Source organism: Apus apus, chromosome 8 (assembly GCF_020740795.1).
Source record: "Apus apus isolate bApuApu2 chromosome 8, bApuApu2.pri.cur, whole genome shotgun sequence".
In the NCBI taxonomy this organism is placed as follows: Eukaryota; Metazoa; Chordata; class Aves; order Apodiformes; family Apodidae; genus Apus; species Apus apus.
In genome coordinates, this window is record NC_067289.1 from 18,069,560 (window position 1) to 18,092,350 (window position 22,791).

General features: G+C 39.7%; 1 protein-coding gene across 1 annotated transcript; it reads left to right on the forward strand.

Annotated features, from left to right (window-relative positions):
* Positions 1-1,074: 1,074 nt before the first annotated feature.
* On the forward strand, positions 1,075-19,721 carry DCUN1D1 (defective in cullin neddylation 1 domain containing 1). The gene is made up of 7 exons (XM_051626430.1): positions 1,075-1,195; positions 9,673-9,889; positions 11,142-11,310; positions 11,909-12,039; positions 15,389-15,471; positions 15,720-15,816; positions 16,927-19,721. The coding sequence occupies exons 1-7, from the start codon at positions 1,193-1,195 to the stop codon at positions 17,004-17,006; spliced, it is 780 nt and encodes a 259-aa protein (XP_051482390.1). The 5' UTR covers positions 1,075-1,192; the 3' UTR covers positions 17,007-19,721.
* The last annotated feature ends 3,070 nt before the right edge of the window (positions 19,722-22,791 follow it).

Below are 22,791 nucleotides of genomic sequence, written 5' to 3' on the forward strand. Positions count from 1 at the left end.
TACCAGTCATGTAACATAAACACAGCAGCTTACTTCAATTGCTCCCAGTTCAGCAGACCAGAGAACAAGAATCAAATCTCAAACCTTTGTCCTTCAAAACTAGCAGCAGCTTCACACCACCGTGAGTGAGCTTTATCAGCAACCAGTCTCCTTCCCCTGGTCTTCTCGCTGCCAAAAGTCTGCAATAGATAGAGAAAGCTTTCCTGGGGAAAAACAACTGTCTGGGATACTGGTACAAGCTGTGATTTAACCCTAGCAACCTCTTTTTCTAGCTGATCTCTGCTACCGCAGTGTGGAAGGGGTCCCATGAGAAAACTCCTCTAAAGCTGCGGCCCTGAGACTTCACCTTCCCCAGGTCTCGGTGGCTGTTCAGCAAATGCGTTCTGCCTCCTTCGCAAATCCATCCCAAGCAGCCCGCGGGCTTCTCCCGTCTCACCTCTTCTTAAGTTCATGCGTTTAGAGCGAGAGCTGCCTCGGGGTGCGCATCTGCCTGCCCTCCGCACGGCGAGCACGGCCCGGCAGGAGCAGGCTGCGACGCGTTCACACCGAGCCCTCGCGAAACATTTTCATTTTGGCGTATGGAGGAAAAAAAACACCCCAAAAAACCACAAGGAGTTTTCGCGACACAAAAGCGGTCGCGGGATGACTGCGGGTCCCCGGGGGTAAAGAGCGGGAGGGCTGCGAAGGAGCCGGGCGGTCGGCGGGACCCCATCGCACCTGGGCCCCCGACAACCGCCCCGACCCCGCCGCTGCTCGGGAGCCAACCCCGTTCCCGACCCCGCAGGAACGAGAGGGGAGCCGGGACGGGGCCCTTCCCCCGCCTCCCCTTCCTGCTGCGGCCCGGGGCCCCTGCAGCGCAGCCCCCCCCCCCCAGCTCCGTGCAACGACCGACATCGGCGCCGCAGCCCCAACCGCCACCCTGCGGGCCCGGCCGGTGCCCGCCGCTCCCCGCACAGCCGGACGGCGCCGGGAGCGGGACGAGGCCACCCCCCGCGGCAGGGGAGGCTGCCGAGCCGCCCCCGGTGAGGGCTCCCGCCCGCTCCGGGGATGCGCCGCACTGCGCATGAGCGGGAGGCGGCGGAAGGGCCCGTGAGGAGCCGGGAGCTGCCGCCGCCGCCGAAGGAAGCCGTTGCCGTCGCCACCCTCAGTCTCCGCCTGAACCGGGAGGGAAGAGGCCTGCGCAGCCCTCAACATGGTGAGTGCCCTCCTGGGTCGCCCTTCGGCCCGGCCCGGCGCCTCGGGGCTGGCCGGCCGCGGCGGCGCCGCGGGGGCAGCTGGGGCCTAGTCGCGGCGGGCTGGGGTGTCCGGGAGCGGCTCGACGGGAGCGGCGAAGGGGCCGGTCCCGGGGGCCCCGCAGCCGGAGCGTGATGGCCTGGAGACCCTGGGCTCCTCGGCCCTCCTACCAAGCAGGGCGGGCGGAGAGGGCGTGTGGGGCCCGGGAAGGGCGGTGCGGTGTACTGGGGCCGCGGGGCGGGCGGGCAGGAGGCTGCTCCTGGGCAGGGGCGAGCGCCGGGGCCTAGGTGGGGGGCGCCGGGATCCCGGCGAGGCCTTCGACCTGCGGGGCCCTGTCAGAGCTGCTCACAACGAGATAGGTGCTCGCTTGAAGTTCGTAGGAGGGTTCAGGCACCTTTGTACGGGACAGGGGCACCTTGGTCTGTGCCCTGTGAGGGGTGGTGAGCAGCAGCGGCGGGAGAGAGCGCAGGGGGGTGCCAGGAACCAGGGGGCTACTTGGAGTTTTTCGCAGTATTTCAGGCAGCTCGGGGCCCATTAAGCACTGTCAGTTCTCTGGGAAACCTGGGTGTATTGATCCTTCTTGAACTGGGATTATGTTGGGGAATTTCTGCATAATCGTTTTGTGGTTTTGTTAAGGCTTCATGTGTGAAGGCAGAACTATCGACACTATTTTCTCCGTACTATGTTTTTCCTTATAGTGGACAATTTACTGTGGACTCTCAAATCAACTGACTTCCTCTCTTCCCTCTTCTAGAGGGAAACCACAGCGGTTGGAACAAAATTTGCTATTTTTGTTTGCCTAAACAAAAGAAAAAGACATTCTTTAGCTTTGAATAAGGGCCCTTATTGGTCTCTTACACAGTGTCTTATGCACCCAAAGGGAACATATTTATAGTCACACTTCTAGGCTTTCTCTGTTTAAAAAAAGTTACACAGCTTTAGCTGTACCTGTACTGTTTAAAGTAGTGCTTTTCTATAGCAGCTATATTGTCTTAGGAATGGTGTAGAAAGGAGTCTGAGATCTACTGGTGTACACTTAGTAGTGTAAAGCTATACCTGCAGTTAATATTACTCTGGCAAGCAGTGTTAAAAGTGTATTAAAAAAATTAAAATGTCACCTTTAACGGATAGAGTTATGTTGGCATGAAAATTCAGTCGGCCAGAAGTTAAATTAGTGGTACAGTATGCAGACCTCAAATAAACTTGTCACTGTGTTACCATTATAGTTTTTAATTGAATAGTTTGATGTAGATCTTCACTTGAGATCTTTTAATAGGGGTTTAAAACTAAAGTCTGGGTAAAGTTGATGCTGTAGAGGTATCTTGTAATTCTGGAGTTCTGTGACTGTCTCAGCACAGTAGTATTACACAACTTTTACAAAGACTTTTTTTCCATAAAAATCACCTAGATCTGCCTCACAGTATATCCAGTGTGGGTATGCAAAGTACACAGTTGATGTCCTGTACTTATTCGCTGGCTATGGGGTTAGAAATTTAAATTGAACAGTAAGTGAGTAAGTAAGTGGCAATATAAGAGAAATAGTGAGGCACATTATTCTAAGAATAGCTTTTTGTGAGGAACAGCAGAATCCTGTCTGCTTAGTCTTCTTGGAAGTACCTAACCGAAGAACTAGCAGATACATTCTGTGGAATGATACTGTACTGATAGATTTGTATTTATCAGACTGGAGGAAGTACCTGAATGCTCTAGCCATGGCCCCAAGCATAGTTGTTAGGCACTATGCAACAGCTGTTTTCTAGGTTGTGCTTGTTGACTCTCAACACCCAGGTGAAAGGATGACATAGACACTGAAGTGGGACTAAATGACAGGCTGCAGCTTTTATAAGCAGTAAATACAGGTATGAATTGTTTCTAGCAGAGAGGTGTAGGTTTCTGTACCCATGCTTGTGGTATGTCAAAATCCGCTGTACAGTTAGAGGAGGAGACATCTTCAGACATCTGAAGATGTCCATCCAGAAACATGAGATTCGATGTCCTATTTTTCTGCCTCTATGCACTACTGCTCTGGCTAGTCCTTCTGGTCGCTATAGCAGGTTCTTGGGGCTGGGTTACTTGTCCAGCACAGCAAATGCTGTGGCAGAGGCTCCTGCAGCTGGGCACTGGCTCCTGCTGGCCAATGCAGTACAGGCAGTTAGAGCACTTCTGGCTCTGACTTGGTCTCACCAGTGCTTGCAGGACACAAGTTTCCTGGCTTCGAACTTTGTTCCAATATCTGGAAGGGAGACCATTATAGCAGCCTGTTAGGCTCACTGTAGCCATTTAGGTAACTTGAAAAGTGTTTTCTGTCCAGTGCTCAGGTACACCACCCTGGCAGTGTTCCTTGGATTATTCATAGCAGTCTGCCTCTCTTACCCACATTTGCATTTGAGCTGAGTAGCGCCAGTAGAAGTGGTCTCCGTCACCATATCTGTCGGTTTGCGACTGCTTCATCCCGTCACGAGGACAAGTAATGGGCCTGCAAATCAAAGAGAGAGCAGCAAGCTGGTCCATTATGCTCTAAACCATCTTCTCTGAGGAGCAGAGCTACTACCTGTACTATTCTGAATGATCTAATGAGTTTAGGATTGTGTGTGATAATCAAGGCAAGTGTGCAAGCCTCCATATCTTTATCCAGAGCCAAATGTTCACCTTACCTCTATTTATATTATGTATTATATTACTCAGTTTATGTTCTCTGAAGAATATTTCTATGCTTATAAATACATAATTTCTTATTGCAAACCTCAGGTGACAGGAAGTTGTAAAAATTTAGTATTACAAGAATTTCATGTCTGACGCTGTCTCTTGTAATGTCATTGTACCTCATGACATTGTTATGTAGTGTTTAACTCAACAAGCTATTCTACGGGGTTATTTTGTATGGTGCATATTCATGTCTGTAGTATTTTGTTGATATTAAAAGGTTTTGGTTTTGGTTCTCCCATAGTAAAACTTGTAAATTCTTGGCATTATGCTTAGAATGGAGTAGCCTGAGTACTCGACAAGATGGTGCATGATCTTGTTTCCTTTCCCAGCTTACCAGAGAACCCTTTGAACTTTCACTGTAAAATCACTTTTAACTACAGCCATGAAAAAATTACTCAGGAATATGAACGACTTGGAGAACAAGGTGTGAAATTTACTATGTATCTTTTGATATTTTACTCATGTTTTATGGTGCCAATGCAAATACAAGGTATGAATCCAGCTTCTAATGGCTGAATAGAGCTTGTGCCCTGGACCAGAGTTAAGAATGCTAAAAAACCTGACAGCTTTATTTTTTTTTTTTTAATTGAAAAAGCCCTGCTTTTTGGTGTTTCTTTCACCTCTCAGGTTAACATGAATTACCTTAAAATACCATTACAACTACTGCATTTTTCTGAATAGCTATATATTGATTTATATGAAAGACTTGCTGCCTCTATGCAAGTACCAAAATGATTTTATACACTGAAACAACATTAAGAACATTAGAGGGTGTAAAAAGCAACTTTGATTTTACGTTGCTTGTGATTTTATTTTTTTTTTTCCTTGGTTTTTATGTCTCAACAGACCTTGTGAATTTTTAAGGTTTGTTCTGTTCCACTGCAGGCAAATGGATTTCACATCAGTTTGAAGAAGCAGCTTAAAAATGTCGTGGCAATTGTACGATATTTGTCCTTTTTCCAAGAAACTGCTGTAGAAAATAAAATGTACTTGAAGGGCATATTTGCTTGTTTAGATTATGCAGAAACTATGGCTATTTACTTCAATTGTTGTTGCCTTTAACTTGAATTTTATGGTTTTTTTGGTATTATATATGTATGACATCACAGTTGGTGGATTAAAATGTAATTCAGTGTATTCACAGATTTCTTGTTTTGTGATTAACTTTTCCTTATCAAAGAAAAATACTAATGATTTTGCCTTTTAAGCTTTAGCCACATATTTGTTGAATAAAAGCAGTAAACCAGATTATTTGCAGGTGACTTGTATGTTCCTTTAATGGATGCAGCCCAATGTGGAATGATTCAGACACTGTAAGGGAGCAATGTTCTCTTGACCATTAGTCTTGCATAAAGACACGACAGAACTGTCAGTCATGACCTGTAGGGTTATTATATGCACAAGCCTGGTCTTCTGTACTTGAGCTGATGTCACCGGGGTCCTTTGAAAGTGCAGAGATGCTTCCCACAGCCTGAACTCTTGCTAGAGCATACAAGCCTAGACTTTGTGCAGGTTGGTACTATTTTAGAAAAGACCTTTACATGTCACATGCATGAAAACTTAACAGTCCTAACTGAAACAAAAGCAGAGATGTCACATCTTTCGGATTCCTTTAATTAGCAGGAATCAGATCATCTCTTAAGCAGTGGCTGGAAAGGGAAAGGTGAAAAGCAGTTACTCATTAATGAGTGTGTTAATGGCTTCTTTGGGGACCATAAGGAATTTCCAGCAGGGATACCTCAAACTGGTGGTACACTGCTTGTCTGGCTGGCAACTGCCTATAACCTAGGAGCCAAGTCCAATAATTTTTCATAGGAATCATCAGCTCTCTAGTCCAGGCAGTGAGAGATGAAGGTTATGTCTGTTTCCCTTGGACATCACCCAGGAGAGTAGAGCCCTCATAAAGCTATCAGGTATCCAGAAGGTGTTGGTGACCAGTGTACAAACCTGGTCTTTGAATCTGAGGTGACTAAAAATTGAGTGAAGAAGATAAGGAGAAAGAATTGTGTAGTCAGAGTTGACAGATCAGTTCTAGCATTCTTTTTTTCCCCCCTCTACACTGAGAAAGTTTACTCCCCTACAAGGCAGGAGCTGCAGTCTGAGACTGGGGAAAAACAAACTTTTTGGGGAAAAGCACAAATGTTTTCATGCTTAATCTTTCACTGAAGTATCTCATACTCATCACTGTCAAGGATGGGTTATTATGAGTTAGAATTATCAAATTTGGAGGGGCAAATTTTCATTTAAAAATTAATATATCATCACATGTTCATTGGAAAGATATAATATTACATTTTTAAAAATCTACACAATGTAGCTTTTCAGTTAGAGAAGTTACCCTGTGTTATAAAAGTAAGTTCATCTTCTGTCTCTTACAACATCCTTATTGTAAAAGGTAGCTTGGTTACCATACAAACTTGATCAAAGGCTTGCAGATCTGAATTTTTCCTTTTACCCCAAGGGATAAGACTTACTAGAATATTTGCTGCATTTGTTTTCCATTGATTTTCACTTTTGTATTTTATCAAGAAAAATAAAATTGTCTTCCCTTTTACCTAGTGATATTTTAAATGGATTCCATTGCATTACAGCACATACAATTGCAGTATAAAGTATTTGTTGCCTGATGACTGCAGGATTAGAGGTTATAAGGTGCTCTGGCTTCTGTATTGCACACTTAAAACAATAATAGTCTGTTAGAGCTCAGCTTCTAGAAATAGCCCTTAAGAGTGCAGAAGGCTTGGAACCTGTTCCTGCTTGGAGTGTGGGTTTTTAATGTGATGAAAGAAGAGCTATAATAGAATAATAAAACCTCAGCAGTAATTTCATCTCTTGCTGTCCTGTAGTAGACCTTCAAAGAGTTGTCCAGTCACTTAGGATGTGGAGTGTCTTGTCCACATTGGCGAGCTCCTGCGGAAACATTCATCACATAGAAAGAAAGGGCTTTGGCAGGTCTTCTCTAAAAATAGACTTGTATTTGACCAGTAAAATATAGTTACTCCAGAAAAAGATTATGGCTGAACAATGTGTTTTATCTACTCTTAATGTATTACTGAATGCTGTATGAATCAGTGGCATCAGCTACTTGACTCTTGGTAAATTCAGTATTCTTTTAAAAATGTTTTTATATTATTACTGTCACTTGAAGAGCCCCAAGCACAGGAAGATCTCATGTTCATATATATGGTTTAAATTTTATGTGTAATAATTGGCATTCTCCTTTTATGTGACAACATGCAAAACCAACTAGGTTTTGTGGTCTTGGTCTTCTGTGGTGAAACACTTGTAAACCTGTTCCTTGATTTTGTTGTATGTGATAGCTTTTAGAGTTTACCCTTGCAAGAGTAGGGCAGAAAAAAGCCTCTGCAGGTTTTACAGCATATACTCCGGAGTTTTTTCAGTGTTACAAGGGCTATGTGTAGTTACGTGCAAATGTTAAAAAACTTACACAAACAAAAACCTAGTGATTAAAGAAACCTGCTTTGTCAAAAAGAAAGAAAATAAGAGAAAAGTTAAGGTCTTAGGTGTGATTGTGCCCTTTAGTGCAGCAGAATCTGTGGTGATGCAGCAGTCTTGGCTGTGGAACTGATTTGAGGAAGCTGGTACAGAAAATTAGCCTTGGGATTGTTTTATCTGCAATTGGGATTTCACTTAATGGTTTATTTTCATATACCTGAGTTTACAATGTATTTTTAAAAACTTCATTTCTGGAAGTCGTTCCATGTGGCTTTGTAAGTGTATTTCGTGAGTTTGAGCTCACTAGTTGAGTGCTGAATGTCTGCTGTGAAACTTGAAGTGTCCTGAAGTTGTCAGCAGTGCTTCTTTGCAGGATCTGCTCCAAAGTCTTGACCTTACCTGGAACTTCTGAAAATCTGAGTTTCAGAAACATGTTTGTAGCAAAAGGTCCAATGTAAGAAACTGAACTCGAGACACTGAGATAAAGCAGGAACATGTTATAACTTTAAAAGCAGTATAGCCTAACTGATATCACTGTGTGCAGTGTGCTAAAATTCTATCTTCAGCTACGTGTTGTAGATACAGGGTTGTTTTGGTTTGGGGGGAAATATTTTTTTACAAAGGAACCTTAAATCAAAGGGTATTGGTCTATCTAACAGATTATGTTGGTATCAGTTTAAGCCAAATATGATGCTTTTAATATTTTTAAAAGGTGTAACTCTGACTGTTAAGAGTAGTAGTGTTCGCGGTCACTGTCATCAAACAGCAGAAAACTAATTGTGACTTTTAGAGAAGATGAATTTGTGTTCTGAAGTCTTAGTTCTTTTTTTCTAATGATAATGTTATTGGACAGTAATTATCCTTAGGAACGAAGAGCTTGATCTCATACTGCTCCTTGAGCATTTGTTCTTTAGCTGAGGATAGTTTGTCACGTTCAGAGACTTTTTTTTTTGCACCTTTTTTCCCCCCATACTCCCTGAGAAGGAGACTTGGAAATTACAATAATGAACAGGATATAAAAGTTTTGGTTAGAATGCAAGGTAAACAACAAATAAAGTATTTGTGTCATGTAAGAAATTCAATGCTGACTTAAAAGTCAGAACTCCTATTTACCAAATTGTAACGTGAGGAGTCTTTTTGCTTTGCACTTTAGAAGTGAATTTGGATTTAATGCAAGAGCTGTGAGATTGCTTTCTCTCAAGCAGCAGTCAGTTTTGTGTAACTTGAAATACTGAGTGTGTTTGTCCTCATAAAAAATATTCTTGGGTATCACTCTATGCCGATAAATTACTGGCAGCATTTTCTCCATTCAGTTTTGTGCTAGAGCAGAGAGGGATTTCTCTTGGTCTGGGCAGGAGGCCTGGAATTCCAGAGCTCTCACCTTGGCTACTCACTCGCCCACCTGCCTCCGGCAATATTTTACCCTTTTTTTTTTTTTAAATTTTGCTTCAGTTGCTGCACCTGTGAAATGGAGACAATGCTTCCTCACAGGAATGTTTTGCAAATTATGTAGGTGGAGTTGAGCACCTTCAAAGTGAAAGATCTCTAACAACAACAACAAAAAAGTCCTTTGAGATATTTCTGTGTGCAGCTCCCCGAAATGGATGGCCCAGCATAGTGCCTTGCTGCCATCAAGAGGCACATCAAGAGATCCTGCTCCTGGCAGCCTGGTCTTGTGCTTGGTCCTGCACTAGCTGGTGTTGAGCTGGGCTGAGGGAATGGCAGCCTCCTCCAGGAATGGCGAGCTGCCACACAGCCTGTTCTGCTGAGGCAATTAATCTATCAAATATTTTGATAGCCATGGGCTTTATTTAGGTATCTCAGCTGCCTGTTTTTGGTAGGTGCAGCATTCTTCTATTAAGAGGAAAATGAGGTTTTTCTTTTTAAAAAATAGAAATTGGTTTAAATAGAAAGGTGCCCCTTATAGCAGCTGTGTATCCATTTGCTCTGCCCTTCAGCTTTCCCTCCAAATATGCATAAGAATACCCATTTTTTTATTTCCATGAGTGCTTTGCCAGTATGAGTTTTGTGATGATTTAACTCAGTTTTGTTACAATGTAAAGTACCTAGAGTAAAGGTATGTTTAAATTTTAAAAAAGCACAAGAGTAAGTGTTGGTTTGAGTGTATAACTGCCCTAACAGAGAAAGTCTAATTGCTTGAGAAAATGATGAAAGGAACTGATGTAAAAATGCTAACAGTACTGGTGTGATTTTTTTTTTTTTTTTTTTTTTGTCCAGTATAACATTTCTAGTCACAGTATTGTCTGTTTTTACTAGAACAAGTTGAAATCATCACAGAAGGATAAAGTGCGTCAGTTTATGGTCTTCACGCAATCTAGTGAAAAGACAGCAGTGAGTTGTTTGTCCCAAAATGACTGGAAGTTAGATGTTGCAACAGACAACTTTTTCCAAAATCCTGAACTTTATATACGAGAGAGTGTTAAAGGATCATTGGACAGAAAGAAGTTAGAACAACTATATAACAGATACAAAGGTGAGTACCTGAATTTTAAGGCTTATTTCCTAGTTGTATGTGTGTATTCTTAACTGCAGTGTATCATGGGTAGCTGTGCTCTTGTGCTTGGAAATACTCTTTCAGCTTTGTTATTTTTATTACTAATAATATAAGTTACAAGGGGGAATGTATGTAGGGTTCTGCTTCACAGGAATTACGTGTTGTTACTTTGTGCTCTAAATAGATGTACTTTTATACAAGATTAGGGTCTGGAACTGGAATTGTGTGTACAGTGAGCAACTGTAATGGTTAATGTGGATTTTAGGTGATTCTTCTAGGGAAAGCACATCACTCAGGGCTCACTCCTGACAAAGTGGAAGCTTGCACACCAAGAATGGATTCTACCTTCATTTTTAGTGACCTTGTGCTTAGTATCAGATAGATGAAACCAGAGCAGAAAACAAAGTCTCTTTATCTGTTATATAGCTGTTGTTGAACAGATGATATCCTACCACAAGTAGTAAAGTGGATGCAGTACAGCAGAAAAATTTCTGTGTTTTAGCACTTAAAATAATAATCTAAAAACAAGTGCTACATTTCCTGTCAGCTTTCATATGCATGCATAATCCAAATACCATTTTCCTGAAGTCTTTGTTGGCTTGTGTTAGTAGATCTTTGTTAGTGCACTTGAAATGTAAGCATCTCACTTCCAGACCAGATGTTGATTCCTTTGTGGAAAGAGCAGTGTGTCAGGCTGACTTGGAATTGGTAATGGGGCAAAGTCACTTTCCTCTTGGAGGTTACTATGTCCGATCTCATGCATGCTGGTGATGCCAGAAAAAGCATAAAACTAATGTCTACTGGCTAGTTTATGGGCAGATTTGAGAATTGTATCAGTACAGCTTGCAGATGGACACTGCAGAATTGTTTATAATGGTACACAGATCAGCAGTCTTACCAAAGACACAAATAATTAAGTGTGCTGGTGTGAAAGGACCATTGTTCTCTGTATTGAATGAGTCTGAATATCATACAGAAAACAAATGTTTGTGGTGCTTTTGTCTCTTAATGAAAATAACATAAGCTTCATTGTATGGGAGGCTTTACTGTAACAACTTCCTCAATTGTTAGTTTTACCATTGAAAATACTGATTTATTTATTTTTTTTAAAGTGGGGTGATCCCCAAAATGACTTATTTAAAATGTTTACTTATCTTAAATGCTCATGTTGAATAAATCAGTTTTTTTCAAAAATCTGGGGTTTTTTCATACTTACTTTTATCTCCCAAAGATCCTCAAGATGAAAATAAAATCGGTATAGATGGTATACAGCAGTTTTGTGATGATCTAGCTCTTGACCCAGCCAGCATTACTGTACTCATCATTGCATGGAAATTCCGAGCTGCAACACAGTGTGAATTTTCAAAGCTGGAATTCATGGATGGTATGACTGAGCTAGGGTAAGTGTGCAGTAAGTATTAGGCGCTGACAGTGTAATCCAGTGTCAGAAACTGGACCGTAAGTTGGAACAGCCCTATTTTTGAGGAATTCACAATCACATTGTCCTTTCAGACCTCAGAGACTTTTTGGAGTCTGGCATCTCGTCTGCCTCTATAAAAATGCACCTGCTGTCAAATGTGCTGGGTGCTTAGTGACCAAAAAAAGGGAGGCAACTTTGAGTACTACTTGTCTTGGTTGTGTGAGCATTTGTTAGTTGCCTTAGAGCTACTCAAGTAGGTAAAGCAAGGATGCTGGTCTGCAGTGTAGCATACCTGGGTTTTCTCTGCTGTGTGAGACCATAACAGTTTTTATCACCTTTTTCTAAAAATCTTATGGATTATGAAATCTGATGTGTCAGCTACTACATGCGAATTACAATGTGAAGAAATACAACAACTTCATCTCTTTGCTGCTATAGGTGCATACTAATTAAGGGCTTCCTTTTTGTTCTGATAATCATGTTGTATTCCACAAGAATTGTATCAATTTTATGTCTAACTCATATTTTATGGCAAAATTAATGATACACCAATAAAAATGTGCTTTTTTAAAATGCAGATGTGACAGCATAGAAAAACTGAAGGCCCAGATTCCTAAAATGGAACAAGAATTAAAAGAGCCAGGAAGATTTAAGGATTTTTATCAGTTTACTTTCAACTTTGCAAAGAATCCAGGACAGAAAGGTTTAGGTATGTATTGTTAACCACAAACATTTGTTCTTAAACATGGAAAATGACTGAGTGAAGAAGTGAAAATTTTCTTGTGATCCAGTGGGTCTGAAAGATAATCACCCTTGGGATAATGTACATCTCTCTGTTGTGTAAGAGAGATGCCAATTTAAGGTGTTAAATCGATAGGAATATCTGCATTATTAGTATGGACTACAAAATGTTATGAGAGAGGGTTTATTCTTTCACTGAGTGCGTGCAATTCCCAGTAAGCACAATGGATTACGGTCTTACATTAAAGGTATAATTACACCACTTAGAATTTGCAGCACTGAGCAGATTAATTGAATTTTCAATGTTAGGATAAATTTAAGCTGTAAAACTGACTTGTACAGTCTCCTGTAACACCAAAAAGGTTTGCAAATGTCTTGGCAAAATAGAATTGGAATAGTACAAATATATTTCTATATCCTGGGCTTCCTACCCATGTCTTAGACGTGCTCCATGTCTTAGTTTAAACTCTGCCTCCTTCTTTAATGTCTTTCTGAATCCTGTTTTTTTTAATTGAACTGTGAGTTTCATTGACAGAAGCCAGAAGAGCACTGCTAAACTGCTTAAAAATACTTGTGCATTCATCTAGTCAGATCTGAATCCTGCAAATAAATGAATGGGCTGATTCTTATTTCCTGTAGAAAGTCATGTTATTTTTTTTAGGCTACTTCAACAAGGAAAATGTGGACAGTAATTGAATTGTGAGAGGACAGAAGTTAGATCACAGAATGACAGTGTGGAATCAATTCTGCCATGTAAATAGTTGCAGGGATTTTTTGTTTTTGTTTTTTTTTATTTTTTCTGACCTTCATATAGCATATTCATAGTGTGAGATTTTTTAAGTCTGGGTCTGGAAGTGATGTAGAACTAAGCTTAAAATCTGGATGCTTACCAGCCCTTTTGGTGCCAATAAATACGTGGTTATAGGCATGAATTTGTGATAGGGCAGAATAATTCTGGAAACCCTGAAGCAAAAGACTACTGGGAGAAGTACAGTGCTGAAAAGTAAGTGCTCCTAGTTAGGCAATTCATTTTGGAGTGTCTAAGTAACTGCTTGTAGGAACTTGCAGATTAATTGTAGTATATATTGGTCTCTAATCTTCTGAACATTGTGCAGTAGTTCAAGCACAGTTCTGGAAATGTATTTCTTCTGCATAATTCCTTACTACCATGTAAATAGTACACAGTACTTACTGTGGATGTCTTCATGTTCTTGAGAAATTTGCATATCAGTTGAGAATACCTTTTAGCTGTTGTTTATCTCAAACATGGCTTGCTTTCCATCTCTGGATAAAATTCAGAATGGAGCATGTATTTTGAGACTTCTATATTTGAGCCATGAGGACTTTCGACTTTCAAATGGAAACCAAAAATTATATCTTTACTTTCAAGTTCTCTTTTCATAAAATTTCTTCTAAAACGGGTAGTTTGCCGCAAGGCATAATGTTTTGGAGCTTTGCAGGTTTGGACTCACATAATGAGTTTGAGGTTTGTAGCATCCTGAGATCTGTTTTTTAAAGGCTTTTGCTTACCCACAAGAATAATCTCAAAGTTGTATAAGCATGTCAAAATGCAGTTTGTTTATAGTGTTTGTTTATAAACCACTATAAATACGGAGTGGTTTGATGACCTTACATTTTTTGTATGCCTGCTATTAATGCATCACAAGTAAATAAAACTTAGTTTTCTAATCTGTTTCCCTGAGGAACTGATCAGCTTGTGTCTATTCATCGTTAGAAAGGCAGTAGTTTTAGTTGAAGGCTGGAGTGCAGGTTTTTGTATCTGAATCTTTTGTTAGAGATACCTAGCCTGTACATCCTTTAATAATTGGTTATTTGCATATATAGCTTGTTTACTGAGGAGTAGTGGCTTTTGTTTAATTAGACTGCGCTTCTCAAAACTCAGACTTTTTTCTGAAATCACACTCCTTTGCAGCTGCTGGAACATCATCTGCAAATTTCATTCTTTAATTTGGTCAGGAAGCATTTTAATGTGAATAGCCTGTTTGAGCAGAACTTCTAATATTAAAGACACCAAACAATTCGTAAGCTCCCCCATCACCATCTATTTTCCCTCCAGCAATGCAGAATTTATGCTTTGTTTTGGTTGCCATTGGTTTCACCTCTAAGATCCACCTCCCTGTTTTTTTTAAATAGTCTGTGGGAAGGGAGTGGTTTTCTTGGGTTGTCTCAGGTTTTTTTCTCTTACTTCCTGACGTGCTTCTTCTCTGTGCCCTCACAAGAGGATTATTTGTGAAGAAGAGATTTGTTGGACCTCAAAAGATATAAGAGCTTTTGTTAAAAAAAGAGGTCACTTAACTCGGTAGGCTGTAGAGGTTGCTGGATACTGAGTGCAGTGAGGTCACAGTTAGTGCAGAGGTCCTTGATGTTTCCTGGTAATCACACTAGGTAGAGATTTAGAGCTCAGATACACAACTTTCTTTTACCATCTACCACTGTATGCCACTAATAAACAGTAAATGCATGTCAGTTTAGCCTTTGGCAAATACCAGGGACTTGAGGTGATGTTTTTTTTTCCCCCCCTGACGTGCTAGACTAACCAGTCTCTTTTTCTAACCTCCACGATATAACACCACCCACTGCTGACAACCACACAGTTGCCTGACAGGCAGTAGGTTGTTGTTCCAGAACTGTCAGTTCAGGTTTCTCAGTCACTCTGAGAAACAGATTCAAAACAAGCAAGAACACAACAGGAGTCTTTGGGAGGGGCAAAAACCCCAAACCAACAAAAAAAACCCTTCCACAAACCCAACCAAAAATAGACCAGGAACTAACAAACCAGCTCTCAACCATCTGCTTGTACAGCACTTAATTTTTTTCAAATTGAAACCTGATTGCAGAAATGAATACTTGACAAAAGTTACGTTACAAAGCCAGCATCTCTAACAAATTAAATAAGCTAGTTTTATGTACATAGTCTTTTATATATTTTTAGCAAAGCAGATATTGCTACAAAATACTACCATTTTATTTTCAAGTCAATAGCATTTTTAAGACAAAAATTTTTAACTGAGTTTTAACTAAAATATTGTTAGATAGCAAAAGACATGAAATGGCTGTGATTGGTTTGGATGTTTTAGATATTAATATGGACAACAATTTTCAGTTCTTCTATATTCAAGTAATAGTAGCAAAATGTATAAAATACTTGTGTAACTGTTAATGTTTGCCCTTTTGTACAGGATCCAGGAGTGTATCTGCATTAGCTTAATCTTATGTTTCATCTTAGTTTTAGATATCTGTGGAGATTATGTATTTGAAATGTGTATCTCTAAAAGAAATATATTTTAATGTTACAGATTTAGAAATGGCCATTGCCTACTGGAATTTAGTACTTAATGGAAGATTTAAATTTCTAGACTTGTGGAACAAATTTTTGTTGGTAAGTTTAACTCTTTACATAAACTGGACTGCAGTATTTTCAAACCTTGGCAGCTAAATATGTATAAACTATTCAGTAGATGAAATAGACTATTTTCACCCAGAGCCCAGATGCTGCACTTCATAGTGTGTACAAGAGAAGTATGTTTGGGGGATACAAATATGCCCAAGGCAGTGAAAATGAATGTGTATAAAGGTTTTCTAATTATTTTTTTTTTTAAAACACAAATTTTCCAACCCTTTGAACAGGAACATCATAAAAGATCAATTCCTAAGGATACCTGGAACCTTCTTCTAGACTTTAGCACAATGATAGCAGATGATATGTCTAACTATGATGAGGAAGGTAAACATTTTCATTTTCTTTACCTTCTGTGTTTCATGCTATTTTTATTACTGTGTATCTCCTTTGGCACAGCTAACTAATAACAGCTTAATTAGAATATCACTGGGGATCTAAACTTCAGTTAGAGCTACTTTAATGCATGTTGTTAGCACCCCTTTGTTACTGCAGCCTCAAAAAATAACTGTTGCAACTTTTAAAAATTCATTCTATTTTTTTCTTCTGCCTGAGCTTAAATATTAATTCTTAATTATTGAGGCAAACCTTGATATTTGTCCATTTACAGATTCTCTGTCAGTGCAGTTCATGGCATTTTAGCTAAGTAACTTAAACATGGCCTCTGTATTTCTTCGTAGACTCCTCTGATCATTGCATTTCTTAAGCTGAAATTATTTTTTAGGTTTGTTTACTTCAGTTTATGTGAAGATTGGACATGTAATAATGCTATAAAGTGAAGCTGGCAGCATGAAGAGATTGTTAAACATAAGTTATTTCCAATCAAAATGGTTCTTGATTGGGGACCTTTTGGATACGGCTGCCCACAATATGTAAGATATAGGTACATGTTTTAACTACCTCCTGTAAAGGAATATGAAAGAGCACATCTACTGTAATACCTGCCCTGTATGCCATTATACTTCACTGCTGGCTATTGGAGTTCATTTTGGTGTTTTCAGGTACAGTTGAGTGTGCTGATTCTAGCAGAGGAGCATCGTGTTAATGCAAAATCAAATTGTGAGCAGTAAGTGCTGTAGCATGTTAGATGTGCTGCTGCCAGCAGCTCTTGCCATCCTGGAGATCAAGTTCTGTTGCCAAAACAAGGACAGGTTTAAGCTGGAATTTTTGTCTGCTTTTTAATTTTACTTCTTTTTTTTGGTCAAGAAGATGAAGGAAGTAGGACGCTTGAAAGGAATATGTATTAACTGGTTTAAAGGAAGGATGAATCTTCAACCAGCTCTTAAATTTCAAGCCAGAAAATCAAATTACAATTTTTTTGCTTGCATTTATGCCAGTTAAGACTGGAGACTACATAACTTGTCTAGATCTGAAGCTTTGGAAAGGATGTCTTGTGGAACGGAGTTCTTATGTTCTGGTCTTTTTTTTTTCTCCTAGGTGCATGGCCAGTTCTTATTGATGACTTTGTGGAATTTGCACGCCCTCAAATTGCTGGGACAAAAAGTACGACAGTGTAGCACTAAAGGACCCTTCTAGAGTGTACATAGTCTGTACAAATACCTGAAATGGAAAATTGCACAGTCAATTTCTGCTGGCTGGACTGAACTGAAGATCAATCCTCACAATATGGCTGAGGGTTGAGACAAACCTTTAAGGATACATCTTGGACCATATCGTATTTCATTCTTCTACTGGTGGTTTGGGCTTTTCTTCTAGTCTGGACCACTCTTGCCCATTAAAATTCCAACATTGTGGATTTCATCATGGAATTACTATTTTTTTTTTTTTGTGGACCACCCTTGTTTCATCTCCCATAAGCCCTAGAAGCTTTATAATTATTTTGAGGTTTCTGGTTTCACATAAAGCACAATGCTGGTCATCATCAGGCAACTGTTGTATGGCATCTGAATTATACAGATCAACATCAAAACAGTTTTTAAAAGAATCCTTAAATATACACTTGGGGCTAGTTGCAAAGACTGCATTGATAGCACTTCCTGCAAGAGTGATGTATTTAAGTGTACTGGGTCTGATATTGTGTGTTTTTTTCTGGAAAAGTGCAGGTATCATCTAAGTGACTTTGAGTATCTGGTAAAAGCGATTATGGAAATAACCAGGAAAACCCCAGGTTGTTGATACTGGCCTATCTAGGTGCCTGTCTGAAGAGTTTGACTGTAGATCAGCTGAGTGCGAGCACAGCCGTGGTACGACACAAGTGCTGTGCACCTGAAGCCCCTGTGTTCAGAGTCGGCCTCTGGTGAGTGTCCTGGAGAGAAGCTGAGTGTGTCATGATAGCATCTAATATGCTCGAGGTTATTAATCTAAGAAATCAGATTTCAGTACAGTTTGGAAATGCTTGGCTGTCTGTCAAAGGAAGGTTTTTCATTTCTGTGGAAATCTAAAACTTGAATATACTGAATTTGTGTCTTAAGTATTTGCTACACAATACAGTATTTTGGAATTTTTATGGTTGAGGTATGATGGAACAAATGGCCCTGTTGTACAAGAAGCTTGTGAGTTTGATGTGAATCTTATGTTTTGAAACCATTATTCTGAGAAGTTAGTTAAATCTTAATAACATACAGGTACTGTCATTATGGATGACACCCGTTTTTTTTAAATTATTTTGCTGAGTTTCCCTTGATAGACATATCACTGTGGTTGCCGAATACAGAAATTAAGAGTAAAGCTTTCCCAAACAAGCACAGATCAGATAGAAACTACTACACTGGCTTTGTTTGCTTAAATTATTTTGTTGATCCATCACTACTTACTGCATTTAACTAAATAATTTGTTTCGTTTAAAACAGGTTTTATCAGATGCAACTCTTCTTTATTTTTAATATTACAAGAGCTCTTGAGCTGCTTTTGTGGTGCAGCTTTTCTTTTACTCCTCACTGAAGTTACTTGTGAAGAGATTTGATAAATACTAAGTGAAACAAGCTGGAACCCACCAAGCTCCAGGAAAAAAATATAGTGACAAGTAAAGATAGAGATTTAAGTCCATGCTCTAAATAGTCCCATGTGAGGTGGAATTCTTTTTGAAATGAGTAATAATTGGCACTTGCAGTAAACAGCAGAACAGTTTTATGTGAATGCTAAAGTATTTTAGGAAAAAAATTACTATTAAACTGCTAAAAATGTTTTATTTGTATTCAGTGAAGTTGACCAGGTTAGCTCTCCTTGTGGCAGTGCTCTTTTAAGGAAAGTCAGTTCTGCATTTACTTCAAGAACACAGTTCCACAAAAACACCGCAAACTTCCTCCAGCTGCTGGAATTGGCTCTGCGAAAAATGGTGTGTTTTGCTGCTTTCAGTATTTGCTTTCTCAGTTTTGTGTAAATATAAGTGGGGACTTGAACTTCTGGGGTGGGGAGGGGGTGGAAAAAAAAAAAAGCAAGCAGCTCTACAAGGTCTCTATCTCTGTGTGCTGTTGCTGTCCTGAGAGTTTTGGTACCTTTGCAGGTTATTTCAAGCATCCTGCGTTTGGCGAGGAGAACTGACTTGCTTTTTCTCCCAATGCAGACTTGTCCCTCAAAAAGTCTGAGCTTGGGTAGTGGCGTTTTAAAGAATATTCCTTTTGATTGCCAGATCTTTTCAGCAAAATAGTGTTGTCATCAGTTTGGTACTACACGCTTATAATTACTGTGTAATTATAAAGAAATACAACTTTGGACTATGTTGCAGAAAAGGGTTGTTTGTGCTTATGATGGCATCTTAAAAGTTTTTCCATATGAGTGACTGAAGTTGAAAGCAACGTTGATTTAACAGGGTGTTGTTCTAAGGAGAAAATGCCTGGTTACAGGGAATATTTTGTATTGAAACATGCTTGGATGTGGCCACGTGTTTTTTTTCCTTTATATATTTGTGTGGGGTTTTTTTGTTTGTTTGTTTTGTTTTGTTTTTTAAGAATGCAGACAGTTGCTTACTTGGATTGCTTTAATTCGTAAGTGCTTATGTCTTCAATTTGATGATCTCCCCTTAAATGGATCAATTTAATTTTGCCAAATGTCAAAAAGTGAAAAAAAAGGCGGCGCACATACAGTTTGTGACCTGTTTTTATACATTAAATATGTACAAAATTAGAAGTGCCCTGATATAAAACACTTAATCTCGAGATTATATTTAGTAAAAAAACCCCATCATTTACATATCTCTGTAAGTTCAAATGTAACTTCTTACAATCCCTCTCATTACCAACAGAGGCAATAAAGCTCCAGTGAAATTGCCACGACTAAGTCTTCTCATGCATTGTTTCAGTGTATTATTTGCAAGACTTCTTTCTAGAATGCGCTTTAAGCAGAAGGAAGATGTATTGAATACTTGTCTTCTGCATAAAATACACTTTATTGGTAGGAGGGGGTTTTTGTTTTTGGGAAAAAAATAATAATCCAAGAACTGCTGCAACTCCATGTCTAGTGCTTATTGTAAGATTTTAGTACAAATAGCAGCTGATCTTTCCCAGCTGTGCTGTGTTGCCAGGACTTAGCATGTGATGGAAGACACCAGAAATGGTGCATTTCCTTTAACTGTGGGTGAAGATTGCCATACAGAAGGGACTTTTTTTATTGATCAACCTGTTGATAAGTAACTTAACTTATGACTTGCTCCAAAACTGTTTTACAATGAAATCCATACTGAGAAATCCTTATTTAAGAAAGATATAATTTTTTTAAATAATGCATTTAATAAACTTTTGTCATTCACACTTTTTATTTAAATAATATTGCCAGAAGTCTCTGTAGATTTTATTTGAGTTTGGTACACTGACTGTGTTTGGTTTTTTAATGCCATGGTGCTCGTCAGGCCTCAGCTCTCAGGTAGACCACACCATTAAATAATTGATCCAGTTATAATGGAAATTATAACCGGAAGGCCGGAAATAGGCCTTAGCTCTGTAATACTTGGATGAGTGTTCCTGTACCAACATATAGAAGTAGCTGTAAGATTAAAGACTAGAGTGCTTACTGACAGTAACAGCAGTGCTCCTGACAGTGTGAGCTGTCATTCAAACCCAAGTCTGAACATTTAACATGGTATAAAATTCAACTGCCTGCTTCTGGGAGTTCTACTGACTTGTCCTCAAGTTCTTAATTTAGCAACAGCTGCCTAACTGTAACTTGAATGTTTTACATGACATTGCAACTGGTTCCTTTCTAAGCTCAAGGCTGTGGCTTCATCATATGAAATGTCAAGTACACTTCTCCCTTGAAGACTTCAAAGGACAATCTGCAAGAGTCAGTCTGATAAACTTGTAAATCAAGTGAGGAGCAGGAACCTGCCCAGGATGGATCCGCAAACTTCTGGGGTGAAGAAGACAAGGCTGTGGCTGGGCAGCCAAGTGATCTCTCAGTTACGTTTGCTGTTGAAGAAAGGAGAATGAAGCCCATGTATCAAGTTTTGGGTTTTTTTGGTATGGTTCTGGGGTTATTTTTTTCCATGCTTGGAGATGAGTGTCTGTGCTCTCTGTCACTGGCTGTGCATAGAGGGGTGTGTGTGTCTGGTGGGAAGGTATCTTGACTACGAGCCTGGGCACATGGAATCTCAAGCCTTGCTTTTCCTTGGCGTATTTCCCTCTAACATTTACAAAATTAAAACAATGACTCGGGTAGAAGTGAAAGGTTTATTTAATAAATATAATTTTCATTTTTAAAACAACTTCTACTGACCAAGCTGTACAAGGAGCAAGCACACCGACTCGCTGGCAGAGAATCAAAAAAAAATAACGAGGCAGCCACAGTGTCAAAGGTCCAAAGTTTTTGTACTAATTATTGCTACAGTTTCCAGTTGTCAATGCTCCTTATTTGCCTAAAATTAAGGATCAGCATCTTTTAGAAACGTACTTCTTGCAGAGATGGTATCAGTCAAGTGTTTGTTTGTTTTCTTCAGAAAGAAAGAAAAACCACAGAACTGGCTCACAGGTCAGTGAAAAAGCAGGAGTCTGGATGAATTGTTTTTGTATGCATAGGACCTGAAATCTCTCATGGGACCATAGCTGGGAATTGTAAAAATACATTCTTTGCTGCATTAAGGGTATCTTATAGCTGAAAGTGTCTCATTTTTAGTATTTTACCCCCGGAATTATCTTTTACCCCACTGTCAAAATGCAAAGAGGTGGAGAACCTGCTGGTGTATAAAATAATAATTTCCTTTAAAACTACTGGGGAAAAATTAACACACATGGCAGGTCATTCAGGTGCACCTCAGGCTTCCTGCCAATTAAGTCACACTCGGTGTTACAAAGAGCACTGAAGTTCATTTCTGTCCCCTGCATGTTACAGACACAGGACTTCAGCCCACAGCCCCTCTGGTTTTATTCATGTCTCTGCATTTATACAAACTGGAAACAACAACAAAAACTGTATCTACAGTGAGGACAATTGTATGTACTTGTTGTAATACAACATCCTAGCTTGGCAACAGGGATGAGAACATTTCTTAGAACGAAAGCCTCAGCAGCTTGGGCGGGACACAGGGACTCTCTTATTCCCAAAGCTTCTAGGAACAATATTTAGCTGAAGGAACAAATCTATGGGAAGCAGAAGCCTTGCAAATACTGATGGGAATGCGCTGCTAAGGGAATTTGCCTGTAGGAGCTGACACAGCCATGAGCATCCCAGCTTTCCTCCTCCTGTTCACAAACTGTGTCATTCCAGTAGGGAGCAGGAACCAGACAAATCATGCCACTGGAAGCAAACAACAGAAGCAAAAACATACAAAACTACCAACAATAAGATTAATTTGCAGGAAACAAACAAACAAAAAACCAAGCCAACCCTAAACCAGATCTGCACCAAAGAAAGTTTAACTGGGCAATAACTTTGGAACAGAAGGACTGATGTTAGTTTGGTGACCAGTTGGCCCAGCCCTAGGAATAAAGGTAACCCAGCGACGTCTTTGTAACAAGTAGACAGTGCAGTGACAATGGTGGGAGAGTTGTTGGGTGTTTCACTCTAAGAAAACAAGAATCTCAAAATAAATTGCTCAGAAGCACATTAGGATTGAGCAGTTTTGAAGACTGAATTTCACCAAATCACTCATATTTAGAAGTGTCAGATAAAACAATGAAAAATAATGAAGGCTACAGCTTTGAGACATTGCTAACACTAAAAATAAAATAGTTTTTTTCCAATAAACGTTATAGTGTCATTAAAAAAAAAACAACACAAACCCACAACAAACCCGTATGTTTGAAAGTACTACCAAAGCTTTCCAGTAAGAAATTACTCATCTAATATGCATTCTAAGGTGCATCTTTTTCTTAAATAATAATTCTGATTATGTAAAGCCAAATTTTCAGTATC